Genomic DNA, 23,642 nt, shown 5'->3' with positions numbered 1-23,642 from the left:
AGAATCCCGAAGGAGTAGGAGTAATCCTAAAATGTTCTTCTGGATGATCCCTTCGGGAGCAAGAGAAGTAACTTGTCCTTTTTGGAAGGGTTCCTGAGCTACTGTTTTGCATTAGCCGTTAGTAAAGGATTATGTTTAGCTACGCCCTGAAAACTTGTTTGTGCTGAGCAGCTCACAATGTGCAGCAGTAGTTGCTACTTTGGAACTTTAAATTGTTCTTAACACCTCATTGGAAAAGTATCTTAAAGAACTGCTTGCAGTTAAGAAGCCACAAAAAGCATACAGCGTCAAGAGTATATTGGTTTGGGGGTGACTTAGAAGCTACGAGTATTCTCGGAGTGGCTACAAAATTAATTACAGAAAGCTTAAGTATTTGTTCAAGTCTCTCCATACCAGACTTGCTGTTCTTGTATGTAAAAGTGGCTGAATTAAGTACACTTTGTGCGTAAACCTGTCATCTCAATATGTAGTATATAAACCAATTTTTTTTTCTCTCTTTTCATAAACACGTTAGTGGAAAAATCCAAATCAAATATGAAATAATATCTCAAAGTGATGACAAACATGCAATATAAGAATAGCGCTACCAAGTTGGATCAAGGAGCCATTTAATTCAGCACCTCACCTCGGGGCTGAGGTTGCATAATGGAGAGTATAGACATAGGATATCATGGAGTGATGATGTCTTTGAGTACATTCAGCCTCCACCAGTTTATGACTCAGAGGTTTCTAGAGCTAGTGACTTTGTATTTAACAGCTGTAGATGGCTAAATTCACGGAAGACGACCTCAGTTTCTTTCTGAGCTAGTGTGAACTTTCTGCGTCTGTGATAGTAGGTAATAGAGCAATACAGCAGCTCTTTTTGCTTTTGTTTGCCACCTACTTGTTTCACTTGTTTCTCTCATAATACTAGAAGTAGGGATCATGGGAAAACTTCTCTCTTACTGATAATTTTATAGATTTCTCACAAACCTGCTCAATTTTTAATTTCAGTTGAGAGTCCTAGTGTGTTGCTCCACATATAGGAGCCATTCCAGAGTGTTACTTCTTGTTATTCTTTTCTGAACTGTGATGTCCTCTGGGTTCTGCTGTCTCTTTTTTTGAAAATAAAGGACTAGAACAGTACAGGATATTTAATATACAGATGTCTTCTGGACATACAGTGGCATGTTGCTGCTTTTCTATATTGTTCTCAATTTCATTATGTGTCATTATAAGTAATACTTAGCATCTGATTGATTCTTGACTGCTTCTGAACACCGAGCCAATTTGCTGTGGAAAAGAGCTGACCAGATATAATCTAACTCAAAATTCAAAGAATGTTAGCAACTGTTGCATTGTTTCATACTCCTCTTTGGTTTGTGCATTCCAGGACTTTTTGTCTTTTGGGCACTGTGGTGGACGTGACAGATTAAATAAAGTGGTGAGCCCACCATCTTCTGGAAGAACTAACTTCCCTTTACATCCCAACAGCAGATTCTGTGCCATAACACGGTTTAGAGGTTAATGCCACTTTTTTGGCTTAGTTGTTTTTTAAGTTGACCAGACTTATTCTCAGTCGTTGCATTGGTAGTATCACGATTTAAATGAATACTGTCACCTCTGCTTCTCCTCCTCACATTGTATTGAGTATTACTGGGTGGTGTGGCAAGGAATTTGCTTGTTTTCACTGATTTTTCTGTCCAAGATACGGTGAAGCCTTTGTGTGGCTTTGCTCAGTGTCCTGCTTAACCAAGATAATGCAAGTCTAACTTTCGTATTTAGCTGAGAGTTAGATCTGCAGTTCAGGGTTATGTTACTTGGATGGATTTACAGGCAGATTTTTGGGAAACTTTTAGTGATCTGTACCAGATGTCATTTCTGGCCCTTAAAGCCCCCTTTTGTCAAGAAAGAAAGATGCTTTGTAGTAAGCCTTAGGCAAAGTAGCAAAAGCAAAATATTTTGATCTGTCTTGGAACAGTGATATCGGCCTCCTATACAAGTTTCCTTGTTGTGGAGTGGGTTTCATGTAGGGCACATGAACTTTAGGACCTCCAAAAGAGGTCTGTGTTCACAGGCACTTATTTTATGTTTGTCTATTACCATGTTTCATTATCCTCCTGTTATAAACAGGTAGGTCCAACCAGGCTAACTTTTGTATTTATACTCGAAGTACCTGCAGGAGTTGTTCTCTTGGGCATCATAAAATGGGCAGTAGCTAAAAGTGTAAGTTGTCAATAATAAGGAGTTAATGCTCTTCTCAGAAGATAGCTCATAAAAAAGCTTTACTTTGGAAGCCCAGTGCAAGAGGGAAAACCGAATCTTGCACAGATTGTTGTTAAACAAGCCGGGCTACACTTACATGAAGAAGGGAAGTGAATCTGTGGCTGCATAGCAGCAACTAATGCTAGAAAAGCTTGGTTTTGTTTCTTTGTTGATTTGTTTCTTTTGGTAAATAAATATTAACTCAAGTGTATGTTCAGGGTGCTTGTCATGAAGTAAAATAATTTGGGATCTAAGTTTTTGTGGAATTGATAGCACTTAGATCATGGGCTTCATGAGGTTTTACTGCAATGACTGACCTATTTTAATATTGATATGGGGTTGGGGCATTTCTGGTTGGTGTTTCCCAGGTTTTCTGTGCAACTTTATTGCTGAGAATAAGGGATATTTCAGGAATGTGTTCCAGCATTGCCAAATCAAGGTAATGTCTGTCTGTTTTGGGTTTTTTTAGGGTTTTTCCCCCCCATTTGCCCTTAGGCTGATTAACCACTGATACTGTTTCTTTCATTTCATCTCTAGAAGAGGAGGTGTAACAACACTACCTGGATGGAAACCTCTTGTGCCTGCTTTTAGGTGTGGGTATTCATTTAAAAGGTCTGGTCTCAAAGGCAAAGTAGTATGTGGACTATGTCAAATTCGTAGTTAACTGACAGAGCCCCCCCTTATGCCAAATCAGCATTTGTTCTGTTTAAGCCTAGACAGCTTATTTGAGAAGTGTTCTTGTTGCAAAAAAGCATCGAGTATCTGCCTTCACCAGAAAACAACATTCTATAAATCTATAACGCCTGTTGACGTTATTATCTGGGCTTGGGGTTTTCTGTTTTCTACCAACAATATTACAATTCAGAACATCTACCTGTGCTACCTTGGATGCTTGTGAGCTGCCAACAGGAGGATATCTGTTAAGAAAGTGCTTTCAGAAAACTCCTTCCTACTGAACTGTATAAGGGCATAGAAGAGTGCTAAGGGTAAGGCCCTGATACGGATTCTGATCTGGAAAGTATGTGAAACCATTGTACATGCAGATAACAAATTACATATGGATATGGCAATCTGAAAATCTGTAGGTACGCTGAGATGATTTAGCTTTCATTCTGTTGTCCTGTGTGAAATTCATACAGAAATTATTCAGAAATAACTGTTTCCTGTCCCAGTCTTCCCAATGGCTCTACAGTTAGGCTTTTCCAGACTTCTGTATCATCTCATAGCCACACTGTCTTATATACCCAGATACTGCATCCAAAGTTTAAACCTTTGAGGATGGGTGAAGGTTAAAGAAGTTGGATGTAGGCAGAAATCTCTTTCTAATACTCAGTATAAAAGATTTCCTTCATTCTGATCAAGCCTTACCTAATTTAATTATCTGAAACATGGAACCTTTCAATAATAAGACAATAGCTTTCAATTTAAGAGATCATCTGAATGTAGAGGCAGAAATTCAGTAAATCAGATGACAGAAACTGCTCTCCACATTTTTAAGAAAGATCAAGGGTTGGGAAGTATTCCAGAACTTGCATGTTATGGGATCTGTCTGTGAATGCTTGAGTCTGTTCCTCTTCAACTCTTTACTCTGAAAAAAGGGTTGTATCTTCTTTACTAAAATACCATGTTAAGTTTATTTCTAAAATACTTGCTCGTATAGTGTTTGTGTAAAGGAAGATTGCTGATTTGGATAGACAAATTTGTTTTTAAATGTAAAATCATCTTAAAGAAATTTCTCGTCTTGAGGAGACTTGCTAATGAGGGAACCAAAGCCAGAAAAATAATTTAAATGTAACCAGGAGTTGAGTGGTTGATTTGAAATACAAATTTGAGCTTTTATCTTGTTTTAAAATCCATAATCTACATTATGAATCCCTGTCTAAACTTAAATGGATTTTTATTGTCTTCTGCTTGCTTTCCCTCTTGGAGGGGAGTGTCCTGTGTGGTGATGTTCAGTGTGCTGTCCAGAAACTGCTTTAGATGAGTTTGTGGAAAGAAATGGAGGAGACAAACCTGTTGTCACGGAACCTATATTTGGTTTCAAAAAGCCTCAGCCAGCAGAGAAAAGTTTTCAGGGGATCTGCAAGTAGAGCAGTGATTTTCTTCAGTCTTTTTTGTCCTCCTGTTTTACAGCTTTATCATCTAAGCGCATAGAAGAAAAATAAATAAATCCTGGTTGTGGCAGGAAGATTCAAACTTAGTGTCTTCTGCAAATGTAATTCTTCACACTGCCAGATTCGACCCCCTTTTGGTAATAGAAGAAAAAATAACTTGAAGAAATGCGTTTATTAAAATTGGTATCAAAATTGAATTTGGAAGGTTTTAGTTAAATCTCTGTCTTTGTATAAAAGAATTAGATATCTGAAAAACTAACAAACCAGCCCCCTGTATAGTTTGTTCGTTTTTTTGTTTTGATCTGGACTTTTCATGTCCTCTTTCCCCTCAGTCTTTACCTCACTGCACAGTATAATGCATGTTTTACAAGGGTGTTGCAGATACAGTTGTGCAGAGGTTGATGGAATGGCCTTTTGAGGGCTTCGGTCTGGATGCTCTACTGAAGTGTCCCTTTCTGTTTTACTGAAGATGCAACACAAGACTTTGCCAACTCATTGCTCTTTCTTCATGTTTCCTCATCCTTCTCCATTTTGTAGAAATAATTCAGTGTTTTCTCTTAATCTTCTTGCAAGGGTCTGGTTTACTCTTTAGTCTTCTACTGGAAACATTCTCTCTCTAGGCAGTGGTTTGCTGAATATGTAATTACACAGCATTCTTCCATTAGATGATAAAAAGAATACAACAAGACAAAGTGGAAAATCTTATTTTTATTCTTAGTACATTCAGTTACTTGTCATTTACTACTTAAATATACTCCCCCACGTCCTAGAAGGCGGGAGCTGTTTTAATAAACATAGGGCCTCTAAGGACTTGTCCTTCTGGGATAAACAGGGTTACTATAACGTGTGAATTATAATCCTAAAAAAAAAACAAACAAAAAAACCAACCAAACAAAAAAACCCAAGAAAACTCTAAGGCAGTTACATTTTGAGGATACTGTATTTTTACAGATTCATTGAGAATGAGCACTGGCAGTTTCTTAACAGACCTAAGTTGCCAACCTTTTCGTCTGAAGCAATAGTGTATATTGAGGGTTTTGTGTACATTTTCATCAGCTGCAGTTGTAATTTTTGGTTTTGAAGTGATTTGACTTCATGAGATTTTTGTCCTCAGTCACAGAGTGAGAAGAAGCCATTTCTCTGTCCTGAATGACAGGACATCCTTCATTGGAACAGTAGCTGCATCCCTCCATTCCTTTGCCTGAAGACTGAATGGTGATTTGTCTTTTGTCAAATGAAATTCATGAATTTTTCAGGAAGCAAGAGTTCTCCTAAGAACATAATTGTGATGGTGGTTTTTGAAGGAAGAAATGTTTGGAATTGTCCTATTATGTCGTTTGTTTATAGCATCATTGATCATTGGTGAATTCAAGTGACAGAACAACATTTCAAAAATAATCTTTTTTTGTTCTGTTGCTCCCTTTGTCTCCAGACAAACCTACCACCTCTCCTGAACCACTGATAGGAATGAAATTTATTCTACAACCACTTCCTTCGTTCACTATACTCCCTGATAGAGAGCCAAGAGAAGACAAAACATTTTCACTTCTATTTTTGTTACCTAAGTCCATAATAGAAAACAGGAGTATTAGTGGATGAAACACAGCACAAGTAGATAACAGGACCAGAAAAATACATGGTTTTGTCAGCAAGCAGTGTTAACTTTTCCATGGTAAAGGAACACGTTTGTCTGTGTGTTCTAACTTTGATACAAGGTACGTTTTAGTTGCCTGTATTCTGTTGAGAGACCTTGATTATTTTGTTTTAGTTTCTTTGTAATGCTGGTAGATTGGTTTTTATTCTGCAAGAGGACCTCCAGCAGTCTGTGTTTGTAGCATGGCCTTCTATTCTAGTGCAGTCCGGCAGAAGTTCTTTGGTACAGGATGGAACTGAATTGAAAATGAAAACAGAAAGGGAGATACCAGATATCTGCAAGTTGGGGTTGGACTAAATGATCTTTCAAGGTCCCTTCCAAGCCCTAACATTCTGTGATTCTGTGAAGTTGTTTGATAGGTACTTCCCCATTATGTTACACAGAGGAGAGCTTTACTGTCTTCACTCGTCTTAATTGTTCCCATTTTTTTTTTTGTCCAATATTAAACTCTGGTAATGTATTCTTCACCAATTCTCAGCATTGTTGTTTGTCTAATCCCTTTTTGACAATTTACAGTTAGATGAAGGGTTTTTTTTAATGATTTCTATAGCTTTCCAAGTTTGTATAGTGAAGTGGTAGCTTTTTGATGCTTAAGGTAATTCACAATAATTTTGAGGGGTTATAATTTCTTGCCCATGTATGCACACATGCATATATACACGAAGTAATGATAATATTGGTATCTCTGCCTCTGATCACTTTAAAAGGGATAAAGTTATCTCACCACCTAGTAAGTTTCTAAGTGTTTGGGGTTTTTTTTAAATTACCTTTTTCTCTTGTTTACTGCACATGCATCATGGTGTTTTCATAACTTGAGTCTACAGATAAACCTGAAGCTCTCAGTACGGTAAAGATGCTGCCCTTAAATGAATTTTTCTTTGGTCATTTTAAGATAGTTTTAAGCTTTGAAATTACCTGTCACTCATGGTGCGTTCTTGTCCCATCATATTCATTAGTCAGACCAGAACTAAATGGAAACTGATTGGATTCTTTTGATCAGATGTAGGCAAAGTTACTTAAATACCACTGTTTTTTATGGCCAAGCCACTTCCTTGGGCTGGTAGAATGCTGACAGCAGTGTCATAAATTCTTGTCAATCTGCCTGTCTCTGATCGCTTATGAAAGTGCTGAGAGGAATGACAAACGAATCTGTGAAATGCTAGGGGAAGAGGAAAGGCAAGTTAAATTTTATTTTCTTTTTTTGGTCCTTCTCAGCCTATTGCAGCTGCTGGCCCAGATGAGTTTTCAAGGATGCTGGTACTCTTCAAGGCACAATTTGTCACAGAATAATTCAGTTGTAATAACAGAGTTACTCCATTCCACAATTCACACCCCCCTGTACAAAATAAACTTAAAATGTGTCTAACTGCCTTTCAGAGCAAGTCTTTCTGGATTCATATCCTGCTGAAAGTCAGCAATTTCCATGTCTGCCATACTGAGTAGTGCAGAGCCTGTCGAATGGCCTGTGTATTCAGTGTTGGGACTGGTCCGTGTGGGAGTCACCACCTGCTCACCCTTCGATTGCCCATTTGTGTAACTCCTCTGCAGTCTAATGTTTGAAAGGGGTGAAAAAAACTGGAATTCCTTCCCAGGTTAGAAAAGAAATGTGATCACAAGCTGTTTCCTTCTTCTGTTTAGCATAACTGGTTTAAAGTTTGGGGCTAAGGTAATTGAGGTAGTAGTTTTCTCAGAGGCTGCAGACTTTACCTATAATTAAGGAAGGAGAAGGAGGGGAAAGTCTGTAACTAAATGTGCATGTGTTTACTTCTGTCAAAACTGCAGTAAAAGGTAATGGGATGGAGCATACGCAGAGCAGTCCAGGCTTGTTTGGCAATGAAGGTAAGCAAAGACTGTTCTGTGCTCCTCTGCAGCCCAGAAATCCCAACAGGCATTACTTTTTGACATTTATGGGTAGGAGATGAAATTAGAAATGAGAACAATTTCAAGAAATAAAAACTTGTCCAAAAAAAAAGTCCGCAAAGAGCCAAAGTTTAAGGGGAAGGTATTTTAAAATAGTTTTGATTTTGTGTGACCGTCCCTTGCTTTACAGTTGTGCATTAGACCAGGAGTCTCCCGTCTTAATTTGCTTGCTTAAGTATCATCACAGAAAGAATTGATCAGCTGTTGCAGGAGGAGGTATTCCCTGTCTTCTGGTGTGTTCGCCCAGACCACCAAAACTGCGCTTCCAGTCCTGCCTCTCCATCTTCCATGGGTGTATAGTCAGATGCCCTGCTCTGTCTGACTACATATTGATAGGAATTAAAATTTGCCTAAACAACAATTCCTGTTTTCTTCTGGGGCAAAAAACCCCGTGAGCCAAGTTACTTTTTTCTTGAATGGTAATTTCCTATTCTTAAAAATTGTAGAGAGTACAAGTGTCTCCTAAAGAAGCTCCTGCTGTCATCGTATGAGAACATAGATGCCATCAGGGGACTGGGTGGCAAATTTGTTCAGAAATGCTCTCTTCCTCCCATCCCAGCAATAATTAAAAAAACCCAACCTGGATACAGAAATAAAATCTATGCATATGACTGCCTACCAGTATCTAGCATTTTCTGATATTTTTTTAAACAATTTAAATATGTAAGCATTTAATTCTGTGCTGGTGGTTTTTGAGAGGAAGTGTTGAAGAGGCTCTTGATGTCCTACAGCTGCTTGTCTCAGAAGTACATGCCATTCATCGCACTGTTTACTGTTGAGATGCCTATTAAATAGATCAGAGTAATTCCCAGAATGAGAAAATCAAACTAAACAAGATGATGTGGGAAAATAAGATGGAGGTGAGTGAGTTCATATTTTCTATAGTTTTTTAATTAACCACATATGAGAGGTCTTAAAAAAAAATATAGAATTCTGTGCTGTATTTTTCCATTCTTTTAAAGTATGCACATTCTATCACTAAAAGAAAACATGAATACAACAAGTGTTGTACAAACTTAGCAGGTTTTATCAGAGCCTGTCATTTTCAAGTTTTTTTGTCATGATCCAGTATAGTAAAAGAATTCTGGGCATTTTTAAAATTTGTGAAGTGCTTGTAGATGTATTGAAATGCAATATTCACCCCTGTACCGCCACCCCTTTTAGACTATGCAGCAATATGAAGCACTGCTAGAGCCTTTTCATTATTCTAGACAGCTCCCTCTCAGACTGTAGTCGTAAATCTTTGCAGCTTAGTTGCACTTTCTGAAAAATACAGGGACTCATAAATTAAAAATGAGATTCAGAATCCTAAGTAACTTTTGCATTTCTGAAAAGTTAACTTACTGAAAAATATTTTCATCCCAGCTATTTAGTTTAAATGCTGAAGTCGGTTTGTGTGTGTTAGGATTAATGTTTTTCCAGATCTGTTCTCGGCATATGTATTTCTTAATTTTTAGCTTTTAAGCATAACTTTTTATGTCATGTTTAACTGCTAGAAGGAGCATTTGATTTTTCACATCTGCTTGGAATCTTTTAGGTCTATTGAGAGTGCTGGACTTGAGGCAAGCTCAGCGGGAGGGGTTTTCTGACAGTCTCAGAGAATCCTTAGAGAGCCAAAAACCTTGAGACATGGGAACATGGCTCTAGCTGGAGGCCCATGAACCAAGTCTGAATTCATCAGAAAAGCTGAATCACTGGATGAGTAACTGTCCCTAACAACCAGATGACATAGCATCATGTGTGTTTTTCCAGGCATAGCTTTAAAAGCTTTGAGGGAAGGAGATTCTGAGTACGTTAAGCTTTAGGTGTTTTGATTGGGTGTACCTCTATGTTTGAGTTGCAGCATGTAAAAACTTCTTGTTGTTTGTGTTTGGAAAATAATATGTAATTAGTTATGGTAGTATTCTCTGGATTTAAAAATCTGTACAAGGTGACTTGATCTACTGTGATCCAACATAATGCTCCAAGTACTTGTTTCCACGTTCTAGATTCCTGGTGTCTTAACAGTGTTCTTTCTTTCCTCTTGCCGCTGAAAGCCTGAAGCTCCAGTCTGCCTTCCGTATTTTGAGCTAGTACTACACAAGATGAACAATATAACATGTTGCACATAAATTTAGTACTAGAAAAACAAAAAGGCAAATTAAAAATATGTGGATATTTTTTTTTACAGATATCTGTAATGAGACATATTCTGTGCTTTCTGACCTAGATAAAGGCGTTGATTGTTTATATCAGATAGAACAGATGAAGGCAAAAAGACAAAACGAAACTAACATTGTGAAATGGTTTTAGCTTGTGAATAAGTGTCCGTCTTGCTAAACTTTGTTGTCATGCGGTTAAAATGTATCTGTCGTAGGGGAACATAAAACTCATTTGTAGTTAAATCTATCCCTTGAAGTGGAGATAGTTCTGTAATTGTTTTCCAGTAGGTAAAATAGCTTTAAAGCAGCAGCCAAGCACTGACAAACTTTCACTGCTAGAACTGGAACAGAAAAATATCTTGCAAAAGGGTGTGAGGAAGGGTTCGTGTCAGAAATTCTCAGTATGTAAGAAGACAGCTGAAAGATGCAGAGTTTGAGGGTTTTTAAATGGTTATTTTTTAGTTTCTATTCAGACCTAAAGACAGTATTTCAGTCTATTGTAGTTTAGGATTATTTTCTTTTTTTAAGTCTAGGAAGACATTTGTGTGTATAGCGCTTAACTTGATTAATAATATTCAGTACAGAGGAAGGTTGGCTCTTCCACATCTACATCCAGTGCTCAGTTAATGTGTTTGAAATTAAGTAAGGCTTCCTCATGTTTTTGCAGCAGTTATCCGTAAAGATAAAGGCAAACCACAGCTTACTTGCCAATGTTTCTAACTAAAAACAAAAGCATAAATGGAACTTGGAATTTTTTGGCCATGAGAGAACAAAAATTATTACTTAAAGTTTTTATTACACATGAAATATTGTTTGTTAGCGAACATGATAGCTCTTTATTCTGATGAACTATTTCTTATTTCCATCCTTCCATTATTACTCTGTGTTTTTACATACAATAAGATGTTTAAACAGAATATGAACTGTAGTTTGGTGTTTATTTCTGTCTGCTATTCAGTAATCCTAGTGTATGTCTGAAGAAATATGGTGATAGGTGGGTTTTTTTCTTTTTTTATCTTTTAAGGCTCCTGCTAAGAGAGATCCAACTCAAAGTACCGTCAAAGAAGACAAAGTTCATCTGTTGAAGTATAATATAGGAGATCTAGTGTGGTCAAAAGTGTCTGGTTTTCCATGGTGGCCATGTATGGTTTCTGCTGATCCCGTTCTCCATTCCTACACTAAACTAAAAGGTATGTCAGTAATGCTACAAACATCCAGATTTCTTCAGGTGTACAGAACCCTTATTTTGGGAAAATTCTGTTCTTCATTTTATTTATTCAGTTGTATCAGTAACTGAATCAGCTCCTTGTTATCAAGAGGAATGTTAAAATCATGTAAACACTATTCTTGAGCGTAGAGCAAACTGAGCTTTTTTTTTTCCACTGTGTATTTTTAACTCTGAACATTCTCCAAAAGATACCAAGATTGTGATCTATGAAACTGTGTGGAGTCTTATTAAAAAAAAATTGTCTGATGGTACTTTCCATTGTTTTTATGGAGATGCTTGGAGAAGTAATATGGGCTAAAAATTTTATTGAAGGCTAATGGGAATTAAATGCTCTTGATGATTATGCTTTACTAAAAGCAATCTGTAATTCAGGCAGCTAAATTTTCTGTGATTTGTAGAATCGATACTGTTATCTACAGACAACATTCATCAATTCTAAATGCGGGGACTACCAAGTGTTAATGAAATTTTGAAGTAGGAATCTGTATGATTTCTTAATCTCATTTTCAGCTTTGTTCTCTGTTCTGATAACCTGAAGCTTTTGCGGGTTATCTGTCCTGGTTGTAGAATGATAAATTAACATAGGTTGGAAAGGACCTCTGCAAGTCATATAGTCTCCAAGTTAGAGCAGGTTGCTCAGGGCCTTGTCCAGTCAAATATTTAATGTCTTCAAGGATGGAGACTTTACAGCCTTTCTAGGCAACTTGTTCCAGTGACTGGTAGCCATTATGGCAAGAAGACACTTCCCATTATCTCATAGAAATTTCCTTGGTTTCAACCTGTGTTCATTGCCTTTTGTATTAGCACTGTGTGATTCATTGATTGGGCGCAATTTGCCCTTGGTGAGTCTGTGCTGGCTATTCCCAGACACTTTCTTGTCTCTCATGTGCTTGGATACGTCCTTTAGAATTTGCCCCGTAATCTTGTAGGCATCGAGAGTAAGCTAGTCAGCCTAGCTTGTGGTTTCCCAGATTGTTCTTGTTTTTCTTGAAGATAGATGCAATGTTTGCCTTTTTCCAGTCATAGAGTATCTCCCCTGATGGTTGTGACCTTTCAGAAATTCTAGTGATCATCCTTGCAGTCACATTGGCTAGCACCTCCAGCTCTTTCTGAGGCATCCCATCTGGTCCCATAATCTCATAGATGTCCAATTTGATTAAGTGCTCCGTGACTTTTTCTTAGTGTGCTGTGGGTAGTGCCTCAGTCTTGCAGCTTTTATCACTCGACTAAGGGACCTGAAGGCTTGGAGGCAGATGTTACAGTTTAAAAAACAAACAAACAAAACCCTGAGACAGAGAAGGCGTAGAGTACCCCAGCCTCTGTCCTTTGTCACTCAGTCTCCTGCCTTCCTTTTGTTACTGTGTATTTACAGAAGATCTTCTTGCTGCATATTGCATCCCTCACTAGTTTTAACTCCAGCTGCGTGCTGTAAACTACTTTTTACTATGGTTATGCCAGACTGTACTGAAAGTTTAGAAAACCTGAAAACAGAATCCGTAAAACTTGAGGAGATTAAGGAGAAAAACAAAAAGTTAATAGGAATATCAGTGATCCAAAGTAGGAGCACATACCTTTGTTTTGATGTATATGCTTCTAAATACTTTCATGTGTTTTATTAGATCAAGCGAAAATATTGGCTTCCTTTGTTATGAACGGAGTAGGGCATTTTCCTGTCTCTAGAGATTTCAGTAATTTTGAACTACGTATTTCCAAGTCTGGGAAAGGAGTGTTTATGTGGGTTTGTTTTTATGTAGTTTTTCAAGGGTTGCTTTGGGAACTTGGAAAATGAACTAGAATATACATCTGAAGTTTGCATTGGAATTACAAATTTCCCATGTGGAGAGACTGTAAACATGTAGGATTGGAAATCAGAATAATCTTGACACTCTGGAGGTGTGGTCTGAAAAAAAAAAAAAAAGGCAGTTTAGTAGGAGTATTGGATTTTTACAGTGGTAAGTGATCAGGCTGGGAAATTAGTGGAAAGCTGCATTTTCGCAGAAAGGAATCTGAGAGTCATAATAACCCGTTGTAGTTTTCTCTGCAGAAGAGCCAAAGTCACACTGATACAAATTAAATGCTGTTTATAAAAAGCATTGAAATAGATCATTTGCTTTTCCAGTGGTAGCATGGCGAGTACTTTTTTCATTTCATCCTGATTGAGCCATCTTATTTCCAGAAACATGGAGCAATCAGAGAAGGTTCTGAGCATGAACAGAAATCTTGGAGTCTACCTGCACAAGCAGACTGAAGGAACTGGGGCTGTTTAATTGGACAAGGAGGAGCTAAAGGAGACCCCAATAACTGGCCTTAAATAACTTTTAAGTTACATGCAGAGAAGAAAAGGCATAAACTCTTCTTGTTCTGGGAAGAAGTAGCAATGAATATTTAGATTACACATTAAGAAGTTGCAAGGGATAAAGATAGTGAAGCATTGGGGTGAATTGCCTGGAGAAATGGCGTGATCTCATTCATAGGAGGTTTTTAAGAACAAATTCAATTGGGATTATAGGTAGACTCAATGTTGATAGTAAATTAAATCGCTTCTTGAGAACCATTTCAAGCATTCATACGGTTGCTAGAATGGCTGTTATAGACTCCTCAGACAATTTTTTCTTGTAGTAATCTTTCAGAGTTTTGATCAGGCAAGTCTTTAGATTATTAGGTCTATTACGAGGTAAAGAGATGGATTTTCAGAGAAATAAAGGAGCTTTTTTGTTCCTGACTGAATTACTCTACTCCTTGAAAGGAGCAAGGTTTATGATTCATTATCAAGAATCTCTGTGCCAGGTTTTTATAAGGAACTATAGAAATAGATCTAGCAAAACGCAGTGTCTTAGGTCTCAATGCAACCTGTGGAGTATTAACAGGAAGAATGGCCCACATACTTTGAGATGTTAACTTCCATCTGTTAGAAGGAATATGGGTGATGGTCATTTCTGATACTTGCTCTGGAGTTGGCTTGGGGCCTGCCTCTTCCTTCAGGAGGTTTGACTAGGTCTGGGCAGCCACCATGGCTGATAAATGAACACTGATGTGCGTATTTCCATCAGTATTTCCAGTCTTGTATTATCTTCCACCTACTGTTTGCTATTGAAGCACTATGAAAAGTCTCCTTGTCCAAACAGAATAGTTCATTTATCTGGGAGTTGTAGAAATACTCAGCTAGGTCTCTGTATTTCTCATTTCTAGGATTAGGATCAACAGTGTTTATAAACAATCTGAATTTCTGGATGCTAATACTTGATTTCATCATTCTCACCAATTAGGCTTGAGAAAAGGGATGTACACTTTCATGTAAGAAGGCCCATACTGAGTCAAACTAAAGCTCCATCTTAGTCGGTATCATGTCTCTGACTGTGGTGAACCACAGATGCTAGGGTAAAGAAAAAGAAAATAATAGTGGTGGGTCCCCAGAAGACTCTCCCAAACCTTCAATAACTAGTGGTTCCAGGATTCTGTGAGCCAAAAGTTGTGTCTCTGTATATAACAACCCTTAATGAATTTCATTATTTTATCCACGGGCATTGATACCAGTTCAGCTCACAGAAGATATGTGAAGATTCACAAATAGGTTCAATGATTCTAGTGGTAGGCACTATTTACACTCCTTAATTAGACAGTTACAGCTGTCCAGCATAATATTTTGAAAAGAATGGAGTGTCTGTATCTGCTTGGAACTGGGATGTTGGTTGCTCAGAGGCAGATCTTTACAGGTGGTTGTAAATGTAGTCTGTGCCATCTCTGTCTGCAGCTAGGACATCCTGGTAAAATACAGAAATTATCCTTTATTTCATCACAGACAGATTAAGTCATCGGAGCTCAGTAGTCCCTAGTTAAGCAGTGTTTTCTTGATGAGGACAAAATAACTAGTGTGCAAGAGAATTGCTCCTGACTGCATTACCGAAACATGTATTAGACTATTGGATTGGATGTGTCATGCATACAATCCCAAGATCTTTCCCTATGCCATTCTTCTAGATTCTCATCTCTCATCTCAGATGAGTCATTATTGTTCTTGTAGCTCGCGTGTGTTTTTTAGCTATGTATGTAGTGGTCAGTAAATACATACATATATATATGTGTGTGTGTGTGTAATCGTCAATAATGCTTACACACATATCATTGATTAGGTTGATTTCATATTACCATTCCAGATGCCACATCTTGAGACAAGATCAAGCCGCTTTAAAAATAGCTATTGGCTGAGTAATTAGGAAAAGAAAGGCCTTTCTAAGCCTAGAAACCCCAGTAATAGTAGTGCATGAAGCAATCAGCTAGATGTATTCGCTGATTAAGGTAGAAGACATGCAGTATATAAATAACTAGCAAAATCTAGACTTAGTTTGAAGACATCTGTAACAGAGAACTGTGATTTACTTATTTGTCCTTACTGGGTAGACATCCTTAACCCGATTTCCTCTTCCTCCCAGACTCCGTGTTAGACATACTAATGTGGTGACACCTTGAAGAACCATAGATACTGTAGGGGTGGTAACTGACTTTTCTAGCAGGATTGAATTTACAAACACAGAAGTGTAGTCCACCACAGTTAAAACCTTTTCTATTTTTAAATGAGATCCTAATTTGAACACTTAGGCAACAAATCTGCAAGTTTTAATGAAGGAGATGCTAGAGGACATCTTAAGGCTGATTCTCTTGCCTCTGCCTTATAGAAGTTTGTTGTTAACTGTGAACTCTTTGGTGAATTTTGAAGGTGTTGTCTTTCCCCTTCACTGTGGAATAGCTGAGGTCTTTAGAAGGGGAAGGTTGTATGCCTGTATCTTACTACAGTGAGACAGTATTCCTCTTTACAATTTTTTCAGAATTGTTTTCTCACGTTCCTGCTCTCCCTTCCACCACCCAAATACTTTTTATTTCTTGCTTTGATTCCTTAAAAGCTTGGTTAAGGTGAAGTTGTGGTTGCCAGTGTTAAAACTAGCTGAAGTATGTATTTCTGTTCAAGAATATTAAAAGATAAAGTTTAGGCGAATCAGAGATGAGACTGAGTATACAGGCTATCCAAGCTTTAGAAACGTTTTCCCATCCAGGCCTACGTGTAAGTTAGTATACGTGGAAAGGGCTCACAGATGATTGTAACCTTAAGTTAATTTAGCAAAAGCATATTCTTGTTTGGTATTAAACTAATAGGCTTTTGTATCAGACTTCATAGATTATAACTCAGAGACTTTCAGGCTGGTTAAGTGGGTTTTTAAAAGGTTAAACAATTGTATTGTGCTTTTGGCAGCACGGTAACGTTAGCAGGTTACCAAAGACTTCAAGTCTGAAAGTGTGGAGAACAACCTAAGTTGTATCTTAATACATTAATTTTTAATTTTCAGGACAGAAAAAGAGTTTTCGTCAATATCATGTTCAGTTTTTTGGAGATGCCCCAGAGCGAGCCTGGATATTTGAGAAGAGCCTTGTGCCCTTCAAAGAAAAAGACCAGTTTGAACAATTATGCCAGGAAAGTGCAAAACAAGCCCTCACTAAAGCGGAGAAAATAAAGGTAAGAGGCTACCAAGGTAGACAAGATTTGCAGCTTTTTATTTTACTGTTACAGGTATGTACAGGCGTAGATAGATACTCTAGAAAGCTTTAAAGACAGTTTGGTTTACAGAGGCTTGTAGTCTTGTATGTCACTTACAGATGCAAAGAATGGGATGATCTACCAGTGTTGGTTACTTAATAAAAATCAGTGCTTTTCTGCTTTGCCACTGATTCATGTATGGTATTAGTTCCATTTGAACGTCTGAATTAGAATTATACATTACGTTTAGTCTCTTGGAATTGCTTTGTATTAACGTTGGCATTTTGAAATCCAAAGCGGGCAAATTTCTCACACTGTCATCTTATCTTGCAGATGTTAAAGCCTGTTTCAGGGAAGCTGCGGCCACAGTGGGAGATGGGTGTTAAGCAAGCAAGCGAAGCGGTAGGCATGACAGTGGAAGAACGGAAGGCCAAGTACACCTTCATCTATGTCAGGGACAGACCTCATCTTAATCCTCGAGTAGCCAAGGAAGTTGGCATTGCTGTGGAACCATTAGAGGAGATTGATGAGTCATCTTACTCAAACGAAGAAACCACTCAAAATCTGAAATCGATGAAGGAGTCTGGCATTCCCAACAAGAGGAGGAGAAGGACATCAAAATTGCCTGCCACTGATGATACGCAAGAAAGCAGTCAGTCGGGGACTAAGAACACTACTCCTCAAAAGTCATCGGAACAGGCAGAATCCAAAAGAGGGATAGGCTCCCCTCTCAATAGAAAGAAAACTCCAGCATCTACTCCGCGAAGCAGAAAGGGCGATGCAGTATCTCAGTTTTTGGTCTTTTGTCAGAAGCACAGAGATGAGGTCAGTCTCTTTTAGCTGTTATTGTTGTTGATTGCCTCTTGTCATTTCTGTACTTAAAGAAACTCCTTTACTTCAGTTGACAAAAACTAATTGTTGCTGTAGAATCCATAGTACTCTGGCCTTGACAAGGTACGCCTGCATCAGGAGCAGAGAAAGAAGGGAATGTAGATGAGCAATATAAACAAGGTAGTGATGATACCATTGTACTTTAAGCATGAGTCGTGTTAGTACCTTCCTACATAATCTAGTAGTCCTTTGTATTAGCCGTGATTTTTTAAAATATATGTAAAATACAGTAGATACGCATAGATATGCTCAGGCAGGTTATGCTGTTTATGGCAATCTGCTTGTAGATTATTTCTGAAGATGTGGCTCAGTTCCTTCAACATGTTCCCTTGTCTTTGAACTCCTCAAAAACTCCGTTTACCTACCGAGGATCTTTTTTTGAGCTTCAAAAGAAGCTAGTTACCAAAGCTGGTGAAAATCACTGTCAATGTGCAATCTGCTGGGACAGAAACTCTCCTCTTGAGAGGATTACACCCCAAGAAAAGGTAGAATAAATAAGTAAATACCTCAATATCAACATTTCTTAGGAAGACTGTTAGAAGTATAAAAGCAGTACTGCTGTTCTAGCTCATTAATTTAAAGTCATGACCGTAATTTTTCTTCCTTAAAACCCTCTACTCTGTTTGCAGTACAATTCCATGCACTGAAAGAAGCATGAGTTTTCATATTTTCTTGAAGTTGCACTATTCCATAATAGCCACAGAAGGACCAGAAAATTGGTGGTGACTTTGTCACGCTTTTTAGATACTGAATGGTTGACTGATTATAGGATATTTGTGTTAGAAAACATGAATAGATATGAACTTTATAAAGAAAAATTGAAAAACAGATTCTGTTGTATGGAAATCAATTAGTTGTGGTGCAGATTAGGATCTTTTTAGATCATTGCAACTCAAGCTAATATTGATAATGAAAATGAACACAACATTACATATACTTTCTAGTGGCTTTGGTTAAATTGAGAAAAGCATTAGCAGTTCAGTTTCCTTCAAGAAAGGAAAGAGTTTTGTAGTGAGACTATTAAATATAGATTTTGACATATTCATTATGAAAAGCTCTATGGGTAAATCATCTGTCTTATGTTTGAGAGACCTGAGTTCTATTTCCAATTCTGTAAGTAACCTTGTGTCTTGTATAGTGGCAAGGGGGAATTTCCTTGGCCTTTAACGTAGGTAGCAAGAAGTCTTGTGCAATATTGAGGGACATGAAATTATTTCTCTGGAAGAAATGAGATTATTATGACTGTTTTTATGGAGTCTTAGACAAACATATCTTACCACAGAAGAGACATGCTGAGTCTCTGATGTTTCATTTCTATTTTCTGTGACAGTTAGCAAGCTTCATTCCCTACTATGGTTATATTGTAATTCTCAAATTAATAGATGGAATATATGAAGACTATTACAATATTTCACATTGAGGCATTACTTTGTCTTCAGTGTCATTTCAGGAAACTGAAAAACTTGATAAACTTGAAAATCACATTGATAGTGGCTAGTAGAAGGAAGGAAGCTTCAAAATACTACATATATTTAGAGAGAGGACATCTTACCATTTTTTCCTAGAATACCTTTTAATAAGATCAGTCATGAAAATGCAAATCCACCTGATTGCGTGGATTCTAACAGGTACAGAAGCACTTCTGTGCATAGAACAGAACTAGTTTCTGAAAACTGCAGATACCAGGAAACTGCAGATAACAGTCCCTCTAACCGATCAGGGCAGTAGAACCTGTCTCTGCTTTCTCTGGATTCAAAGTTAACTGGCAAAGTGGGGAAATGCCATTTTGGGTAATTCATGCATCTTGCAGAGAACCGAAGTTACCCTAGTTTAGTTCACATTTCCAGCCTGTCACGTCGCTTTTAAAATGGCAATTTTGTGCCTTCAGTGGAGGGTGGAGGTTGTGTCCAAACTAGTATTTGGAGTTTCTCCTTCTGTTAGGCTTATTTGGTTCAATTTGCGTGCGTTGCTTTCCATCCAAGAGTTTGTTTTGTTCCTGTTGTAGATTTTCTGACGTTTTAGAAGGAGTGATAATGTTGGCTAAAAAATAGACTTGTTCTTGAGGTACTTGTATTGGTGGCATCTGAGAGTTTAGTGTGTGGAGACTTTAGTAACTGCATGTAGAAACTTAGAAGAAAGGAAAACAGTGGATCCAGAAGAGGTTCTCTGGCCCCTAGACTTGGGAAGGGATGGAAATGAATGGAAAGAAATGACTGAAGACTTCTCTTTTGGGGCCTGTGATAACCATGAGCTCCCTTAAAGTAGAGCTGTTTCTGCTGTGTCTTGCTTGGAGTCCAGCTTTGTACAGTAGTAGGATTCATACATCAGTTTGGTTTTATTAATTACTAATTCTTGTATTACTCTTTCTGGGGATAGGAGGGTGAGGAATAGTTTAAATTTTTAGAAATGAATGATGGCTGCTGGAAAACTGGATGAACTGCTGGAAAATGTTTGTTATAATTTAAAAGGCATGCTCCGCTGAGGGAAGCATTGAAAGCTTGGAGCACTTTCATGGTTGTAGTGGCACATTAAGTATTTTGTACTGTTACCAAAGGAGTAAAGATATGTTTTGTACTACTGGCATTATGTTCTTCCTCCGTGAAATATAACCATAGTAATCCCTAGAAGGGAGCATACGACTTGAGGTAAAGGTACCATTCAGTGAGAGGCAGACAGATACGCTGTTTGCATTAATTCATTGATTTGGGCCTTGAGTCTGTTTTGAGGTAAATTAAGAAATAATTTCACTAGTAGGGTTTATAATTCAAGATTTCTACATGTATAAAGAGTTTTTGAATATCAAGACAAGCAAGAGCGAAGGTAATACGCTTTGCTTGGATGAGCCAGGATGTGCCTGGTCTAATTACCATGTTTTCCACACCTATAGTGATACTAATTCCCAGATCCAAGAAAAGATCTTCCATGTGTTCTGCAGCATAGTTAGAATAAGTACCTGTGAAAAGTGCATGGTTTTCATGCACGTCAAGATATCCGATACATTATTTCCAGTATGTATGCTGGGACTGAGTATTACAGCATGGAGACTTCAGAGAAAACTGCTGGACGTTTTCTTTGGAGGCCTTTGCAAGAATCACTTAACCATTAAGAACCATGAGTGTCTTTTGCTTCTCATTTCACAGTGTTCCCAGTGAGCTGAAAGTTGGTTTTGTTCATATTTTGGTGGGACTAGCGGTAATGTTAAACTGTATCTTATTTGTGCGACCAAAGCTAGTTATTTCTTGGAGAATTAAATAACTCTGTACCCTAGTTGAGCACAATGAACTATACACTTAGTGGCAGTGGTCAAAATTGATGCTAATTTCTTTTCCTAAAGAAATGAAATTTGTGGGAGGGGTATTTTGTGGGTCTGTCTACATTCTCCCCTCTCAGTCACTTTTTTGACATTGTTGGATTTCAAACTTTGAGTAGAGGCCTCCAGAGCTCCTTGTATTCTCCAGCTTTACGCAGATGGGTTATACTAGACAGAAGCAAGAGAACTCTTAGTACTCTACTAGGGGATAAATTACAGAGTGAATTTCCCTACTAGACTGAATAATCCAAATGGAAGGAAGGTACTACAACTGTTCTAACCTCTGGAGAAGCTTCAGTCACACTTGTATCCTGTTTGACAACATAAAATGCAATTTTAAGACACTAAGTTCCAAGAAATTAAGTTTAATCTTTTCCACTTATCACGGAAAATTTGTGTTTCTGTTGAATGATGGTACTGTTTGAACACTTGGCTTTGTTGGCCTGGTTTTTATTTTGCTCCATGATTTTGGGGTATTGGTTGTGTCTTTTCAGTAATAGGATTTTGGAGAATGCTGGTTAATGAGATGAGAGGTGCTGTTTTTAAAGGTGCTGTTTAATTTCTGTAGATCATACAACCTTAGAGCTTTCTGACTTCTATGAATAATCAAATCTGGGTTTTCTTAAGTAGAAGTATGGGAATACTGAAGGCGTTTGGGAGGATTTTTTCCTTTGGTTTTAATACTGTTTTTTCTGTTGGTGTAGAATAGACTCCTAGGAACTGTTAAATTCCATGTTGATGGCTATTATGGGTCATGCCTGTATTTTAAGAAAAGATGCACCATTTTTTGAGTTCCTAATATTCATATGCATAGTATAAAATAATGAATTAATACTGGAAAATGTTGCTTCAGATGTTAACCTGCTAAGATAGGTGTAATAAGTTCTATATTTAATGAGTGCTCCTATGAATTGATGGATGTCTTTGTAGACAAGCATATATTCCAGTATGGCTTGTCCATCTTTTGTGGTATAGATTTAAACTTCATCAAGAAAAAATACAATTTTTTTTTTTTTTTTAAATGATCACAAGACAAAATTTATACTTACTCCGTTTTTTGGATGTTAAAAGGCAAATATATACTTCCAAAATTAATACTTCTGAGTATGCTAATAGGTATTTTTGAGAGAGAGAAGTGGTTATTCAAAGAAGAAAACTGGATACAGAAGGTTTTAATCTATTTCTTTCTAGAGCAGAAGTGTCAGATAACTCGTTTGTATCCAGTTTTCCAAAGCAATAGAAGTGTGTACGCCATTCTTTTCAATGGTCACCTTTTTTAATACAACCCTATTTCTGCATGTATAGGTGGTTGCTGAACATCCAGATGCTTCGAGTGAGGAGATTGAAGAATTGCTCGAATCGCAGTGGAACATGCTTAGTGAAAAACAGAAAGCTCGCTATAACACAAAGTTTGCCATAGTGACCTCTCCCAAATCTGAAGAAGACTCTGGTAAACGTAAAACTGTGCTAGTGTACTCTAACTAAATTTGATATACATAGTGGTGTTAAACTAAGCACATATTTGAGACCTGTAGGGAAAACAGCCTTCACTGTTTTCCAGTTTTAATTCTTGGTGTTTGTGCCAATAGCAAAGGAATGCCAATGGTTATAATAAACGCAACCCATGAAGTCTACATTTCTTGCTCATTGTTCTGAAAAGTTGTTATATGTAAACCTTCTACTGTTTAGAGATTGCTGATTTCTCATTCTTCTTCTGCCCATAAGCAGCTGCCATTGCATCCACTGCCTGTTATGAGTGGATGGTGGGAAGGGAAGACGAAGTGTTACTACTAGTAAAATTTGAGTTGTTTTTCTATGGAATAGTTAGGAAATGGTTAAAAAGCTTAATCAGTGCTACGCCTTTTCGTCATACATGCCTAAAGTATATTACCTCATACCATCATCAACTCAGGAAGAAGTATTCCAAACTTTGTTCTGAAATGTTCATCCATTTGGCATTTTATTATGCTACTCAAATTTTATAGGACATTGTACAAGATGGCAAATACGTTTGTGTTTATTCTCCCTTTTTTTTTTTTTTTTTTTTTTTGTTGCTGTTGTCTAGCGTTTGGTTTTGATAAAGAGTCTTAATTGTTTTGCAAAATATTTGAGGGGTTTTGCGGTCACTTATTTGAGAAAGAAGGCAGAATGTAGTTTGGCATTTGCATGAACTTTATCAAATTTAACTAGCTATCATTTTTCAAATTAAAATAACTTTACAGCACTGTAAGAAGACTTACAGGAGTATCAGAAGCCAACAGGTGCTGCTTTGGGCAATGACAAGAATGAGAGGGAGTGTTTGAAAGTTTGTGAGACTTGGAAAAACTTGTATAAAAATGGCAGTCAGTTTTGTTAACTATCTGTGTGTGTGTGAAATAACATAATTTTGTGGAAAATTGAAAAGTTTTTAACTTTAAATTTAAGTGTCAAATATTTGGATATCAGTTTAAAAAAAAACCACATTCTGTATCTCTCAAGGTTCATCATTGAAGAATATTGGAGAGGCCAAACGTAAAGTGTTTCAAGACTCACCTAAAAGGAGATCAAGATCCAGAAGTAATTGAGATTTGTGTTGTGTGCAAATAGTTCATCATTATAAGTAGCTATTGAGTG

General features: G+C 37.4%; 1 protein-coding gene across 3 annotated transcripts in view; it reads left to right on the top strand.

Annotated features, from left to right (window-relative positions):
- NSD2 (nuclear receptor binding SET domain protein 2) overlaps positions 1-23,642 on the top strand; it is a 59,675-nt gene that overhangs the window by 4,582 nt on the left and 31,451 nt on the right. The window contains exons 2-6 of one of the 3 annotated variants that reach the window (XM_086463697.1): positions 11,098-11,263; positions 16,641-16,807; positions 17,162-17,653; positions 22,335-22,479; positions 23,508-23,585. In XM_086463697.1, the coding sequence (XP_086319823.1) occupies positions 11,098-11,263; positions 16,641-16,807; positions 17,162-17,653; positions 22,335-22,479; positions 23,508-23,585 (1,048 nt within the window). The remainder of the gene's footprint in view (positions 1-11,097; positions 11,264-16,640; positions 16,808-17,161; positions 17,654-22,334; positions 22,480-23,507; positions 23,586-23,642) is intronic. The other 2 variants (XM_086463698.1, XM_086463699.1) reach the window with 2 other exon arrangements.

Source organism: Leptosomus discolor, chromosome 4, assembly GCF_034619465.1.
Source record: "Leptosomus discolor isolate bLepDis1 chromosome 4, bLepDis1.hap2, whole genome shotgun sequence".
In the NCBI taxonomy this organism is placed as follows: domain Eukaryota; kingdom Metazoa; phylum Chordata; class Aves; order Leptosomiformes; family Leptosomidae; genus Leptosomus; species Leptosomus discolor.
The sequence above is the reverse complement of the archived record's forward strand: the minus strand, read 5'-3'. Positions and strand labels throughout refer to the sequence as shown.